At 41.8% G+C, this 16784-nt stretch overlaps 2 protein-coding genes across 2 annotated transcripts in view; both read right to left on the bottom strand.

The window, feature by feature from the left end:
• The window catches only part of LOC146670758 (NACHT, LRR and PYD domains-containing protein 12-like), a 266232-nt gene extending 253237 nt beyond the window's left edge, over positions 1 to 12995 (bottom strand). The window contains exons 1-2 of the mRNA XM_085402824.1: positions 12430 to 12995; positions 12241 to 12353 (exon numbers count right to left, since the gene is read on the bottom strand). The gene's annotated coding sequence lies outside the window, so the exon portion shown is untranslated. The remainder of the gene's footprint in view (positions 1 to 12240; positions 12354 to 12429) is intronic.
• LOC146670757 (voltage-gated potassium channel KCNC1-like) overlaps positions 1 to 16784 on the bottom strand; it is a 102678-nt gene that overhangs the window by 43453 nt on the left and 42441 nt on the right. Inside the window, exons 3-4 of the mRNA XM_085402828.1 lie at positions 8175 to 9036; positions 4902 to 5114 (exon numbers count right to left, since the gene is read on the bottom strand). Coding sequence (XP_085258954.1) covers positions 4902 to 5114; positions 8175 to 9036 — 1075 coding nt within the window. The remainder of the gene's footprint in view (positions 1 to 4901; positions 5115 to 8174; positions 9037 to 16784) is intronic.

Raw genomic sequence — 16784 nt, 5'->3', positions numbered from 1 at the left:
CTGTAACATAAATAAGGAGCCAACATTTCCCTACGACATCACTGATCTTATCAGACTTTACCTCTATATATCCTGTTCACTCTGTCAGCTGTTAAACTCCGGTTGCTGATTAAAGAAATACACCAACAATGGTCACAGTTTAACATGGGCAACTCAGGCTCGATGTCACGAAATGTCACAATATTCTGCACAGAATAAGCAGATGTACCTTGTTCTGTCACCACAGAGCTTCTGGAGATAGTGTTTACCCTCAGAGTGACTGATCTCATTTAAAAGTAATAAAGGCAATTTAAAAGGAGGGAGGACCCTGCAGCATATCAGTCAGCGTAGAAACAGGCCATAAGTTTCAGGAACCAGGCTGGAATCAATTTTGAGTGGCGTTAACATGGCTACTTGTGTTTCTTTTGGTTTCTGACCAGGTACTCCAGCTTCCTCTCACAGTCCAAAGACATGAAGCTAATGTGGTTAGAATAACTGGTAAATCTAAATTAACCTAAATCTAAATCTGCTGCGACCGGTTGGTGAGAGAGAACGACCGCCATGATTCATCCATTGGGGAATCCAAACAATCTCTGGCTAAGTGGACAACACAGAAGACTTAATTCATCAGGCCATTTAGACCTACGGGCCAGTGGACACTCTTTCAATGATGAGGATGTCCACATTCTGGAAATGGAGGAACGCTGCTTTACGCGAAAAGGGAAAGACCATCTCTAAATCGAGGAGGGGGCCTTAGGATAAAGACATGCTGTGGAAGAGAGCCAGAGATTAATAACAAGTATGATTCAATGCAGAGAGGTCTGTTAACACATAGTGAGTGAAGAAGAAACACCCAATGCATCATGGGAGTCCCCCAGCAGCCTACAACTATTGCAGCATAACTAAGGGAGGAGTCAGGGTCACCTGACCCAGCCCTAACTATATGCTTTAGCAAAAAGGAAAGCGCTTGCATTGCATTTGTATGCCAGGGCAAGTGCTGGCATGCTTGCACTGACATGCTTGTGCTTGGCGTGGTGCAACGGGAAACCACCATTGTACAGCACAAGCAATAGAAATAGATGGGCTTTAGAGCACAGTGCTCTGTGTGCAGCGTCCTATGTCAAAGGGTCTATAGCCTCCCGAGAAAGACCAGAAACCCCTCCCCCACCTGTCACTATCAGTCTCGACCAGGTTCAGAGTAAAATGTGAAGACTCCGCTCAGGCAGGTCTGCAGGACCAGACGGGGTGAGTTCCCCATGTCCTCAAGGCTCGTACCCCCCAGTTTTGTGGAGTCTTTATTAAAACGTTCATGCTGAACGTGAGTTGGTTCCCGCTGCTGTGGAAGACGTCCTGCCTCATTCCTGTACCAAAGAAGCCACGTCCCAGAGGCCCCCAGCATTACAGGCCTATGGCACTGACTTCCCACATCATGAAGACCCTGGAAAGACTGTTAGGCCACATCTGCACCCCTTCAGTTTGCTTACCAGCCCTGCCTCAGAGCTGAGGATGCCATCATATACCTGCTACCCCACAAGCATCCATCCTCTTTCCTTTCCTATTGACCCTCTACACCACAGACATCAGTCACTTAATGGACCTTCCTGCCACGTTTAGAAATTTTCTGATGACTCTGCTCTGGTTGGATTCATCAGTGGGGGGAATGAAATGGAGTACCCAGTAGTGGTGGACTCCTTTGTTACGTGGTGCGAGCAGAATCATCTGCAGCTCCATGTGACAGAGACCAAGGAATTGATTGGGGACTTTAAGAGGACCAGAAAACCAGCTGCAATCTACACGAAGTGCCAGAGGCGTCTGTATTTTCTGAGACAGCTGAGATGATTTAACATCTGTAGGACAATACTCAGGATTGTCGAGTCCGTTGTGGCCAGTGCTATCTTCTATGCAGTTGCATGTTGGGGCAGGAGGTTGAGGGTCATGGATGCCAAGAGACTCAATAAAATGATGTGCAAGGCCAGTAAGATGGTGAGGTTGGAGCTCCCTAAAGGTAGTGTAGGAGAAGAAGTCCAAGATGAGGAGAATACTGGACAATACCTCTCACCTACTCCATGACAGGTCACAGGCCAGTACAACGGGATACTAAGATTACCCAAATACACCACTAACTACACAGGAAACTGGCTAGCTCGCTGTACGATCCCTCCATCAAAGTCACAAGTACACACCCTAAACATCAAGTCAATATGATAAGAAGGGCAGCAAAATGTCACATATTTCTTTTTCATTTGTCTAATATACTGGGATATTTATAAGATCTATTTGTATTTATTAGACTCTTTTTACTATATTTTGTAATATTATTTTGTAATATTATTGAATTGAGTTTAGTTAGTTCCTGTTCTTGCTGTCTTGGATCAACTGTGACCACATAATTTTCTCCCCGACTGATGAAGTATTCTGATTCTGATTTTGAGCCTAATCTAACCTAATGACCAGAGCTCTAATGTACTGCATTAAGTGCACTACATTATATGCACTCTGATGTAGTACATGTAGTCTAGTTTAATATTGGAAGCTGTGAATCATTTTATGTGCATCAGAATGATTCTTACTTTTTGTTGTTGTTGTTTCTAAGAAGAAGAAGAAGAAAACCCAACTTCTGATATCATAAGGTTATGACTCAGCACTGAAGGTGACTCAAGGGGTTCATTTCAGTGACAGTATGTTAGCATAGTTAGTCTGGTGTAGTGAACTGTATTGTTTTTCTTCTAATTGTATTTGTATTTGAGCCATATTCAGTCAAATGATATCTATTGCAATATTTAATGATCTAATGTGGTTTAATTAGCTTTAAAGGTAATCTTTGGTTCACTTATGCAGTTTAGTAGTTCAGGTTATTAAGGGTGCTCTGGGTTACCTCTGTGTCTCTGTGGTTTGATCCAGGAGAAGGTGGAATCCTACCGAGCTGTAACAGAGCCCCCTCCAGCTTGTGGCTAATTGTGTGTGTGTGTGTGTGTGTGTGTGTGTGTGTGTGTGTGTGTGTGTGTGTGTGTGTGTGTGTGTGTGTGTGAATCAGGGAAATACAGTGTGGGGGGTACAGGACGATTGTGAGAGAGTTTAAAAAAAGGAAGGTCAAGGAAAATTGTGTGGCAGGTCATGTTGGCAAACGTTACGTTGGGAACAGGAATATAATAGGAAAATGAATGGATGAGGACAATCAGCAGACACAGTTGGCGGACAATAAGCAGCAGCAGAAGGGGGCAAAGTAAGAATCATCGGATGGATGAATAATAGACAAGACAGTGGAGATGGGAAAGAAGAGAGTATGAGGAAGAGAGAAAGAAACAAAGAATGAACAGTTAATGAACTTCAGTGTAACAAAGTAAGAAAAATAAACTATGCAGTGAATAGATAAGAGTGACAGTGAGAGAGAGAGCAGAACAATGAAGCAGGGTGATATGGTGAACACACTGAAACGTATTTGATCCATCTGTTCAGCAAGATAAAATATGAAAAATAGCACACTTACAAAAAATGATCTAAATATACATGACGTTCGATATGTTTCTTACTGTGAACAAAGCCCAGAAGGAAACGAGTATCCACACTAGTCTGGAGCCCTTTAGCTGGAGGACCATGTAAGCACACAAATCTCCACATTAGCTGTTTTTCAACCTGCCAGCTCCTCGGGCATAGATAGCCCAGTTATTCCAATGATGCATTCATACCTTGTGAATAAGCATTATGTGTGCTGTCTCTGCACATCTAGCAGTGGAAAGACGTCTGAAGGGACTATTTCCTACTATGGAATATATCCCAACATGATCCCAAATGACTCTGAGTCAACTCTGCTATCAGTCAGCAGGGAGGACATGGTGCACATAACATCTACCAGTGCCACCCACCACCACCAAATTGGTCAACCTGGGGGAAATAGCCCTTTTCTCTGAGAGTCTGTCACATTATATCTTGCTTGTGATCACTGTATATAAGTACAGACGGCATAATTACAATTTGGAAAACAAGTATTTGACAGTTTGATCAAAGTCGGACAGAAACCCTGACGTATGCTGCCAGCAGAGGTCCATGACAGGAAAACATATTTGCTAGTGTTATTTTAGTTTTCATGGGATTTGTTGACAGTATAAAAACATAAAGTAGCACCAGTATCTGCTGTGTAATACCTACCTGGAGAAAGAATTACAGTTGACATTATAATCCCTCAAAAAGAGTAGTGTTTCATAATGAAGCAGTTTAGCTGTGTGAAAAGAGATTGACACAAAGAGCTCTATCAGCTGCCATAAACAGTGTGAAGCATACACTGAAGGACAGTGTAGTACTACTAAGGGACTCTTCAGTCACCTCAGTGCAGAATATTAATACAATGATTTTTCAATTCATTGAATTCAGTTCAATGAATCAGTGATTACTTTTGTGGTTCAGCACAGTAAATCTAGTCACTCAATCTCAGGGCACCAGACACTAGCGCCGCAGCGACCTCTGCAGTACAGATGGAGGACATACAAATTTAGGGAACTTCCTCTACAATCACATACTTGGAAAGCAGAAAGGAGAGTCATGTGTTACATGTGCCACGGACAGCGTTTGTGATTATGAACAGTCTCAAGGCAGTGAGACTGCAAAACTAAGCTTGCATTAAAAAGAATGGATGGAATGGGAATGTGATCAATTGTGTGCTTTAGGATGATTTAACTCATTTTATTTTAAATGACAACACCATGGCTTTTTTATTATTGCTTATGTTGGAGTAATCTTCTCTCAGTGTTGTAGTTAACTCAGTGTACGTGTGTATATATGTATGTAAGTCTGAGATCAAACGTGATATTTTCACACACTATGCATATTGTTGCTTTAATCAATCAGGATCATGTACTGCTGTCACTCAAGTACCCCCCTCCCCTCTCTGCATCTTTTCCCCTCAGTATCCCCCTCCACCCCCTTACCTTTTCGAACGTTTCCGTCTGTTGTGCGCTGGAACTCCCCTGCGCTCAGCAGGAAGCACGCCCGGTCGTGCGGGTAGCGCTCACGGCTGGTGGTGGAGCCTAGCCCACCGGTAGCCGGGCTACGCTCATCTCCCAGGACCTGGTCGATGGTAGGGCAGTCCTCATTGGCCAGAGCCGCAGCGTTAGCTGCTGCATCACCGTTCTGCTTGGAGTCTGGTAAAAGAGGGAAGGAGAAGGCAGTTAAAAGATTATAGGAGTGACCATTATGGTAAATGGCCTGCATTTATATAGCGCTTTTCTAGTTCCTAAGGACCCCAAAGCGCTTTACACATCCAGTCATCCACACATTCACACACATTCACACACTGGTGATGGCAGCTACACTGTAGCCACAGCCACCCTGGGGCGCACTGACAGAGGCGAGGCTGCCGGACACTGGCGCCACCGGGCCCTCTGACCACCACCAGTAGGCAACGGGTGAAGTGTCTCGCCCAAGGACACAACGACCGAGACTGTCCAAGCCGGGGCTCGAACCGGCAACCTTCCGATTACAAGGCGAACTCCCAACTCTTGAGCTACGATTGTTATAGCTGTGTGCCAGGATGAATCAAAACATTTAATCTTTTAACATTTCTTATCTCTTCTATGGGGGTCACGTGCTGTGAATCAAGCTCTGTCTCCTTCTGCTTCAGCTGCTTAGTCCAGTATTTGAAACCTTGGTGTAGTTTAGCCCCTCCCTCTGCTGGAGGCTTCTTCCTGTTAAACGGGAGTTTTTTCTTCCCGCTGTTGCCAAAGTGCTTGCTCGTTGGTGGTCACCTGATGGTTTTTCCTATATTATTGTAGGGTCTTTACCTTACAATATAAATTGCCTTGAGGCAACTATTGTTGTGATTTAGTGTATGAATACATTTTAAAAAACAAATTGAATTCAATTGTAGGTTGTTGTTGTTTTTTAAATCAGGCTTTCTGTTGAGAATTTTATAGAATTGTTATTTATTTATTTTTAACCTGTTCATTTTATTTTGTTACTTTGTACCTTTTTATTCTCTATTGTGACACTTCATGTTCTAATTTATTTCTGTTTTTTGTGTACAGCCCTTTGTGACTGTCTGTGAAAAGTGCTGAACAAATAAACGTTACTTACTTATAACACAAAATTAGAATATCTCAATGCCTGAAACAAAGATGTATGTATATATAGGCATAGATGACGTGCTGAACGTGTCCTGTCTTACATCTTTCTTTTCTTTTTACTCATCTCCATGGTGTCACTAGAATGCCACAATGTAGCACACAAAACATGATCAATCAGCTTTAATTGCTTATTAACCAAATATGCACTATGGTGGTTAACATTGTTGTCCTGTTCTCCTCATGTCTGTGAGGGTTCTCTCCAGGTGCTCTGCCATGTAGTTACTGATCTTATGTTAATTGGTGTGTCTACAGCCCATAGGTGTGAATGACTCTCTCTGCATTAGGGTGCCAACAAACTGGCTATGTGTCTACACTCTGCCTCTCAACCTATAGAATCTTTGAGCACTACATGACCTTGAGCTGGGTAAGTGGAAAAGGAAGGATGGATGACGACTGAAGTAGCTGGAAAACTGTTCTGGATTCTTCCAGCTTACTTTAACCACAGCACACAAGCAGAGACAGTATCACATGAAGTGAAATGCTTTTTATTATATTGAGCAACTGGTCATCTCATCAATCTCATCATTCTCTATTGTAATATCTTTCAAAACACCCTTTTCCCTTTTTGTTTTATAATTGATTTTTTAAGAGTGTGACTTGTGTGTTATTCATATTTCCAAATGCATTTTTAAGTAGAATGAGTCAATACGCTGAGCTTGTTTGGTCTCCCACTACTATCAACAAATAAGCTCCAACACCTTTATGTGGTGAGGTGGCGTCTGAAGCTCTTCAACTCTGTGGCAACATGTTGTGACAGAGCATACAGACAGCCTCAGGACCTGTCTGTATGCTCTGTCACATCAATTTGTTAAAGATATTCTAACAGCCACAATAGATGTCATCGTCAGGTCAACAGTGCACTTTCACAAAATAACTGAGTAATGGACAGAAAAGAAATCAAAGTGAGGACATCACTGGTTTCCTTTGCAGTTGCACAACATCACAATCGTGGATGTGTTTGTAATGTTGCTATAGTTACACAATGCAATTTATGAGTTAAATTCAATTTAAATTAAATTTATTTATATAGCGCCAAATCACAACAGCAGTCGCCTCAAGGCGCTTCATATTGTACAGTAGATTGTACAATAATAAAAATCAGTGCCACCTGCAGATTACCAGTAGTAATGAGAATCAGTCTGTGAGAAACGGCCCAGATTCAAACTTGCCCTTCGAGACTTAAGAATTTCCTAATAGCTGAAACTTCCTAACTCTAACCTTTTTCACCAGGGTCAATATTATTATTATTAGTTTTATTGACAGCACACTGATGTGTAATGATGTGCGATAGGTTTGTCGTGCTCAAAATGCGCAAAAACTGAGAGTTATCTTCCAATTTGCACAAATTAAAAAGGTTAGGGGATAACCCTAACCCTCATGTCGTACAGAACAAGCCCGACAGAAGTTGGAAGCTGGGAATTGTAATCTTGTAATCAGATGAGATGAAACTAGAGCTCATCTAAGTGCTGCTTACGTTTGGAGAAATAAGAGTGTGCAACACATCGACCCCACAGTGAAACATGGCGGTGGGAGTATTATGGAATATTATGCTCTGGGGACGGCTCAGTGATTGTGGAACTCTCGTTAAGGTGGAAGGAATCATGAAGAAAGGACAGAATTTTAAAGGAAAACCTCAAGCTGTAAAACTGTGCCTCGGTCATCACTTTGTCATACATCGCTCCTGATGAATAAGTACGGAAGACAAACGTGAATGTTACTGAACCGAAGACTAACGTCCCCCAGGACCATCGAATCTGAAGGAGCTTGGAAGATTTGCAAAGAAGAGTAATAACAACAGGCTGATTATTACTATCAATAATAATGCTGACCCTGGTAGTTTGTGTTTTTTGTCAAGTGATATTGTTCAATGTAAGCAGCTAAAATAAAACTATGTTTAAAAAACACCTTAAAAAAGCTTGCTCTGTTTAACAACACTTCATCTTTCATAGGGGGACAATAATTCCCTCTTTGTTTGGAAGAATCCATCATCTTTAAAGCAGCTTCACCTAAAGAAACTTTCCCCCTCACATCCCTTCAAACTCCATAAGAGACTTGGCTCACCTCTGTCCAGTTACTCACCTGCCCTGTTGATCTCAATGATCTCCTCCTGTGCTAATGGGCAGTCTCCAGTACCCATCATGCTGCCAGATCCCACCATGCCAGGCCCGAGCACATTTCCCATCAACCTGTGAGGAGATGCTGTCGCCATTGCCAGGGCATCTGGCTTGCAATAGTTTGGGCTGCCTGGCTGTGGCGCCCTGGGGATGTGCTTGTTCCTCTTCTTGGGGAGTTTCTGCTTAGCCATGGCCAGGGAGTAGTACATGCCAAAGTTATTGACGATGACAGGCACTGGCATGGCAATTGTCAGCACCCCAGCCAAGGCGCAGAGGGCACCCACGAGCATTCCTGACCATGTTTCAGGATACATATCCCCATATCCCAACGTGGTCATGGTCACCACAGCCCACCAGAAGCCGATGGGGATGTTCTTAAAGTTGGTGTGGGCTGCAGCTGTTGGATCATCTGGGTCAGCACCGATACGTTCAGCATAGTAGATCATGGTAGCAAAGATGAGGACACCTAGTGCCAGGAAGATTATGAGCAGCAGGAATTCATTAGTGCTGGCACGCAGAGTGTGGCCCAGCACACGTAAACCAACAAAGTGGCGGGTCAGCTTGAATATACGTAGGATACGGACAAAGCGCACAACACGCAGGAAGCTCAGAACGTCTTTGGCTGTTTTGGAGGATAGGCCACTCAGCGCCACCTCCAGGTAAAAGGGCACAATTGCCACAAAGTCTATTATGTTCAGGGCACTGCGGAAGAACTCTGCCTTGTCAGGACAGAAGATAACGCGTGCCATGACTTCAATGGTGAACCAGATGACGCAGACGCCCTCGACATATGTGAGCCAGCTGTCTGTGACCACCTCATACACAATCTGCAGAGAAGAAAAGAAGAAGAGAATTTTAGTTGATCTTATTATTTATTCATTACAACAGACACATGTCTGACTTCTGACAAGTGGTTGTTGACCCAAGAACAACATTTCTGTGTGACATCTCTTAGCAGATGCACCTGTGGTATAAATCCTGGATGGCTTCCTTCTCGGTATCGTATTCACACCATTTTCAGAAAATGGGACCTCTGAACTTTCAATAATCCTCCGTCGCCTTGTGCTCAAGTTATCCTATTGACTTCAGTAATAATACCCCACTGGCTTTTTACGGCTAAGGGTTAGAAAAAAAAGCAAAACCAAAACTGACGAGTGTGAGCACACATGCATATTGCCAACAATCTAAAAGTAATTTTAAAAAATTGGTAATTAGTGAAAATGAACACGCTAGCAAAATCCAAATGCAGGTGAAACACTCCAAATCACTGTTGGGGTTTCAGATTATATATCGCGGTCAGTATTGATGACATCTTTGTCATCGTTTCTTTTGTTTACATTTTGCCTGTATGGGCAGTAGGGCGCTCTTTTGTGACAGACTGATGAACACTGTCTTACATTGTGCTCAAAGTACTTTACACAATGTGCCACACTCACTCGTTCACCCAAAAGCTATTTTCTACACACTTCATGTCTAACATTTACACACAATCATACTTCAGTGAACACATCTTGCCCAAAGACACTTAGGCATGGAGACTGGACACTGGGGCAGCCAGGGATCAATTTTCCAATCGGTAGATCACTTGTTGTAACTCCTCAGCTACAGATATCTGCTTAAGGCAGTTGCTGCCACATGGTTATACAAATGTTAGCCAAATCACAAGCAGCATGTCTTCTTCATCTGTCCCTCCTGCAGATTGTTCTGGTAAACATTAAGCTAAAGACTGCAGCAAGCATTGCTGATTATCTTCCAAGGGCCAGAACATGTGACACTGGTGGTACCCTAAAACCGCTGGCTAAAAATAAACATAGATTCAGCAAAATGTTGCATCGTTGTGTATCTTGCCAAAATAATGTCAGATGCTGTAGCTTTCCCTGGCCCTCTCCCATTCAGACCAGGTCCCTGTTTCAGGAAGCCGGTTTGGAAAACTCAGAGTGAAAAACGACACTCACGGTTGAGTAACCCCGAACTGTCCAACTCGGAATATTCCGTTTCAGAAAGGCTGATAACAATTAGTTCAGTCAACGCGGAGTTGCTTTAACCCCAAGTGAAGCGCGCGGACGAGGATACATAAAGCCCTGATAAGCGGAGCACAGATTAAGCGAGTCACCATGGAGACGGAGGGAAAGAAGGCGCGGTCAATGTATTTTACAGCGCTTGAGGCCGAAATTCTGATGGCAGCATATGCCGATAACATGCAAATTCCGCGGAAAAAAGTAACACAGCTTCAGCTGCAAAAGCATGCATGGCAAAACATAGCCGACAGAGTCAATGCGTGAGTGTTAATTCAAACATTGATCGAGGGATTTCCACCCATTTAACACGTTATTTTATCATATGTTATTTTATTTGTTATTTTATACATTTTATTTTGTGATGTGATGTGAGCGCAGGTGCAACCCAACAGGCCCCAAACGTGCCTGGCAGCAAGTAAAAATGAAATATAAAAATATAGTCCAAACAGGTAAGGTGTAATTGTATTATGAGCCATAGTGCTTGGTCTGTTTGTCCCATGTAAATTAATTGCAGTTAGAGGCTACATTAATTTTCTTTCTGTAAGCACTTATTGAAATTATCTGAGCACATTACAAGTACATATTTGCTTACTCTGTATGCTCAAATGTGGCCCGTTATAGCCAACAGAAAAAAAGCGGAGGCCCGAAAAACAGGTGGGGGTCCTCCACCACCACCACTCACAGAGGCTGAGCAGTTGGCCCTCAGCCAAAACAGTGGGCGCCCTGTGGCCGAAGGCATCTCTGCGGGGACATCCTCTGAGGCAATAACCCCGCAAGACACAAGTGCCTACATAAGGGGTAAATTCAAAATAATACATGATGTGCATACATCCTTTCTTCACAGTCACCTTTGCAGTGCGACACATTCATTTGATAAACTCTTTACCATAATGGATTATTTTGTAGTGAAGTTATTTTCCTACTGATTTTGCCTTGCCTCAGTCTTGGTTGTCTTTGAGAGCATAATGACAATGAAGTGTAAGGTGATTGGTATGTTTGTTAATTGCCATTTGGTCCCTTGTAAGTTATAAGTGACCTGTATAAACCTCATATTCTATCAGTTGATGGTGATGGTGTACTGCATCTGGTGCAGCCTCCTGTTGAGCCAGACCAACATGCAGTTGTGAGTAATACTCCACAGATTATATGAGTTTACAGTAGAACAGCAATGTTGTCTATTTCTTTACTACAGGAAAATAATGAAGAAACATTGACAGCTGTTACAGAGGAGGAAGCAACAGAGACACTTTATGAGGTTTACATCTTTTAATACTTTGTGTACAGGAAACACAGGTGACCAATAAAGCCAGTTGAACAAAAAATCTGTTTATTCTTCTTTCAACATGTTGAGGTGATGGGTCAAAAGAAATGATTGTGACATATGGTGTCTCTGACTGCGCTTCCATCTTGTATGTCCGTGCGAGGGTCAGGATGTTCATGGTTTGGATCACTGCTGATGTTTGGTTCAGAAGGACAGTGTTCTCCTCTAATTGTGGCAATGTTGTGAAGAATCACACATGCCACAATAATGTCACATGCCCTTTCTGGGGTGACCCTGAGTCTTTGCAGGCACTGGAACCGGGCCTTAAGCATTCCGATAGTCATTTCAATTCTGTCTCTTGTCCTGCAATGAGCCAGATTATATCGCTGCTGTGGGCCCGGTTCAGGGTTAGGGGTAAGCAAATAGGGTAAACATGGATACCCCCTATCACCAAGCAAGTAGCCAGTGAACTCTCCTAAGACAGAAGGGTACACTTCAGTTCAAATGTCCCTGAAGCAATTGGTCTTTATATATTTTAAAGTATTCTCAACTCACCATGTCCAAATTTTGTGCTCAGTGTACATTCACGGAATATTTGTGAGTCATGGACAGAGCCTGGCCGCTTGGCTTCCACATTTGTGATAATGTTGGCAGCATCACATATGATCTTCACAGTGCAGAGAACACAAATTAGCATCCATTACTATAATGAAATAATTTGTTAGTTTGACATGCTACAGGGAACTATGTACCTGTACATTAATGCTGTGGAAAGACTTCCTGTTCACATAGTCTCCTTCATTTACTGAAGGAGCAATGATTGGAATGTGAGTACCATCTATACAGCCAATCACGCCTGGGAACCCTGAAAATAAATGTGCAATTTAAGTAGTAGTCCAAGTATCACCACATCATACATTAAGTTTTGTTCATCCTGATACCTGCAATTTTGTGGCATCCCTCTTTGATAAATCTTGTGGGTCTATGACCGGGGAACACCACAAACGTGTACAGGAGACGTTTCAGTGCAACTGTAACATTCCTGACTGCCCGACAGACGGTAGCCTTGGAAACGTGCTCAGCGTCACCAATATTATACAGAAAGCTCCCGTTTGCAAGAAACCGAAGTGCAATACAAATAATATGCAATGAACTGAGAGCATGTCCGCGATGTGTCACATGCGTAATATATGGCCTGAGGATGTTATCCAAATAACTTATAGATTGTGCTGAGAAACGGTAACGTTCACACAGGAAATCATCAGGAAATGATAAAATGTCCAAACGCGCTCTGATCACTCTCTCCCGGCGGAGAGCTCTGCGGAGAATTTGGGCTTCACGATCTACTGGCTCTTCAAGGAAGTGGCACGCCATGTCCGACACTTCCTACTGTCAGGTTTCCGACAAAGGGGCGGAGACAGTCAGGGTTAGTTGTAGTAAACCTGCTAGGGGGCAGGTTAGCTTCACGGAGTGTGTCGTCATAGTGACTCACTCAGGCTGCAGCTGAACTCGCTTTGTGAAACCGAAAACCCAGAGTTTTCGTTAACTCAGGGTATACTTACTCAGTTTTTCCACTAAACCGGCTTCCTGAAACAGGGCCCCGGAATATATAGCTGCACGTTATTTTTAAATTGCTGGTGGCCTGAGTGGTGCCAAAGTGGGCTTTATAGATGATTGGGAAACTTTCTTGAAAAACCCCGTAGAGCTGAGAGCAGGAAGCAGAGTTTTAGTCTTACACGCCTCTCAGAAGCTTCTCTACTCTCATCAAACCAAAACAAGATAAACAAAACATCATAGCATAAAAATAAAGAAAGAACAACGTAGCATCATCAGCTGCAACAAAGGGTGAAATGATTAAATGTGGATTTTGAAACATTAGGTCTCTTTCTTAGTAAATGATTTAATAACAGATCAACATATTGATTTTTCTCTGCCTTGAAGCAGCAGCTGCAGAGTGGAAGCAGTTTTTTACACCAGCTTTTTAATCAAGCAAAGATCCAGACAGAGTTTTACTTCACCCTAACCTGAGAACCCAAAGAGCTTCGTTTTTTCTTGTTACCTATCGTTCACCTGGTATTACTGACACTCACCGTCTGATTTCTTAGAGTTTTAATCTGATTTAGTGGCCAGTTCAGATGAAGCAGTTATAGTGCTTTTTGCTGAAAACAACAGTGTTTAATCCGTTATTTGACCCGTGGCTTTACAAAATGTAAATGAGCACACACATTACTTTAATCAAGCTCATATGTCACACACTGTAAAAGAATTGTAATTTCATAATTTAACACTGTTACAGAATTTTCCTGTTAATACATCAAAACTCAATAAAATTACAAAATAAATAGTCTGTAAACTAAAATGTCTTTTTGTAAAATAACATGAATAATAATCATTATTTCTATATTTTCCTACACAAAATGTATTTATTTTTACACACAAAACATATGTAAAAATGCAGCCGCAAATTTAACATAATTTTATTTAAAAGATAAAACTGTTTAATTCTAGGTTTATGCAGCAAATATAGCTCTAAAATTTGATGTGCAGAGTGTAAAATGATGCAAACAAATTAAAGTATAAATAAAAATTGTGGATTATGGGCAATTTTACAAGGGTACTGTGTGGAATAAGAAGGTGAAGACTTTTGTTAAACAGCCAGCACAAGAGAAAATTCAGCAGAGTAAAATGGACCATTTATAGCTTCGTCCGAAGGACAGCAAATGGACCTTAAAAAAGCATCTAGTGTTTACATTCAGGTAGGTACTGTGGAGACCGGGAAATTCTAACATTGTTGTAAAAACATCAATAATAACTTTGAGGCAGGAAAAACGAACAGTCACAGTCTGCAGCACAACTGGATACGCTGCATCTGCAAGGCCAGTATCGGCCAGTATACTCAAGCTAACTGGTAATAGCTTACTAATATAAAAAAAACTGTCTATATTCCACCTTGGCACTAAATCTTCATGACTAGTCTTCCAGGCATTATTAAAATTTTGAAACGTCCCTCTCTTGATATTAAGACAAGAATAGAGTTTCTAGCAAAGGTAAGGGCTGAGGTGATGCTAGCCGTTTTAGCTTTTCAGCTACCTGCACATAATAGTTAGCGTTCAGCACTCAATAGATTGATCCATTCAGGTGTCACCTGTTGTTCCTTCTATCAGCGGATTCATTTTAAAGCTGTTGGTGTCGTGGGGTAGTGGAAAGGGGAGACTTGAAACTAACAGGTTCCAAGTCTCACTTAAAAACTTGCAGCATGTTGAAATGTCTTGTTTACTGTCAGCATCAGTTTCTATTTTCTGTGTTACAATGTAAGACTTTAAAGGGATAGATATGAAAAGTACTGCAGTTAATGTAGTCTGGATGATAGACCCAGTGTTCCCTTCATGTGGACCTTCGGTGTTTATTATTATCCTTACTTTTTGCTAGTCTTCTGTGTCTTGCATTTAATTTTGCTTCCTTTGTTCTATTTCAGGTCATTCTTTAACATCCTCTCATGTGCTCCCTGTTCTTCACAAAGTTTGGATTTTGCTGTTTAATTTTTCCCTCTGTGGATCTTCTGCATCCGAACTAAAGGTTTGTTTTCAGCTTCCCCTGCTGGTGTCTAAGTGCTGCATGTTCATGCCTCTCATTCCACACTTCATGACAAATCACAAATGTATATACTGTTACACAATAAAATGCAGTCAATACCTCTGTTCCTCATCTTTTATTATTAAGATGTAATATTATTACATATATAGTACGACTGCACATATACAGTTGATATAATCACAAATGAACAGTAGATTTCTGTGTGTTTGATAGCAGGTACTAGTGTGATGACTAGAGGCTGAATCCATTCAGGGCATTTTCCTCATATGGTGTGGGTCCAGTCTCTGGATCTCCTTAAAGGGATGGATCCCACAAATTAGTACTGAGCAACATGCCAGTGTGTAACTTCATGCATTTTCAGATACTGCTATAATAGTATAAATATCTGCTTCAGCTTTTTAAGGGGTTTCAGGACCATCGGGAACCATTTTGGGCTTTATTGAGAAGAGACCACTGCTCACACTTCTTAGTAGTAAACGGTGATGAAGAGGAGCAATGGCACTAACATGTTAGAGCGAGAGAGAGGGGAAGCTGTCCTTTAAATAGAATCCAAGAGTGTGTGTGTTAGTCATATGATGTGAAGAGAGGGAGCCATGTTATGAGCTGACTGCTTGAACTAGTTCAGACTTCATTCAGTGATTAGATCATTATCACACTGGCACATACGCAGGTGTTACATGTGGTTAAAATCATCTCAATGCATTAAGTTTACACATTTCAGATAAATATAGTCTATTACTGTTATTTTCTGTAGCCCACATAATTGAACATTTCAGTTACATAAAACATGTAAAGCTTGATGTTATGTACTGTACAGCCTGTATAATAAATAAGTATGTAGCCCATCAAATCCAGAGGACAGCATTGTTTCAGCAGAAAAACTGAAAACTTTGAGCATTCATCAAAACTCAAAGTTATTATTGGACAACGAGATGAAGGCGTGAACATTACCCATATATGCTCTCTGGACTGGACTGAAACGCCTGGTGGCAAGATCTCTCAAACTGTGGTACGCAGGAAGTCTCCTACATATATTTAATTCTTAACCACAAGATCACTGAAATTGAGTTTGAACTATGTTTTTGTTCTTCTTGATAAAGAAGGACAAAAACTTAAATCAGCCATGAGATTACAAGCTTACCAGGTGTAAGGTAAAAGGGTTGACAAACTAAGCTGGGATGGTAAGCAGAAGCTACCAGCACCAGTGACGGTGACGACTTAGCAGTCATACCTGATGCCAGCAAACGGCACACAACGGTGAGTTACATCAGGTTTGGATTCTTCTGGAAGGGGACAGAGGATGATGTGCATTGATGAAGATTCTTAGAATATTCTTTTCTTTTCTTGGGTTGAATTATTATTCTTAGTAATAAATGCATGAAACCATCACGTCCTACGACCGAGCACACAGTGCTGAAAGGCAAACCAGCAAAGTCAGCCATATAGATATATGCTACACCCAATGCCAAAGCACAATGAGCTTCATATTGTGTCTTTCTCCACACAGCTAAAGCTGGTACGCCACACGTCACTGGGAAACAGCTGTGTCTGCCACCAGCCAGAGTTAACAGACATCATGTACTGCAGGCTGCCTAACAGATTAACTTGATGCCTCTTTGCAACAACTTACTGTTGCTGCAAACAGCAGTCAGACCAAATGAACTTAAGAACATACCGACTGAGAACATTAAGCGCATTTGTT

The sequence above is a fragment of the Rhamphochromis longiceps genome, linkage group LG4 (assembly GCF_057381845.1).
Source record: "Rhamphochromis longiceps isolate RC_006_pf linkage group LG4, R_longiceps_female_GT1.1, whole genome shotgun sequence".
NCBI classification, from domain to species: Eukaryota; Metazoa; Chordata; class Actinopteri; order Cichliformes; family Cichlidae; genus Rhamphochromis; species Rhamphochromis longiceps.
The sequence above is the reverse complement of the archived record's forward strand: the minus strand, read 5'-3'. Positions and strand labels throughout refer to the sequence as shown.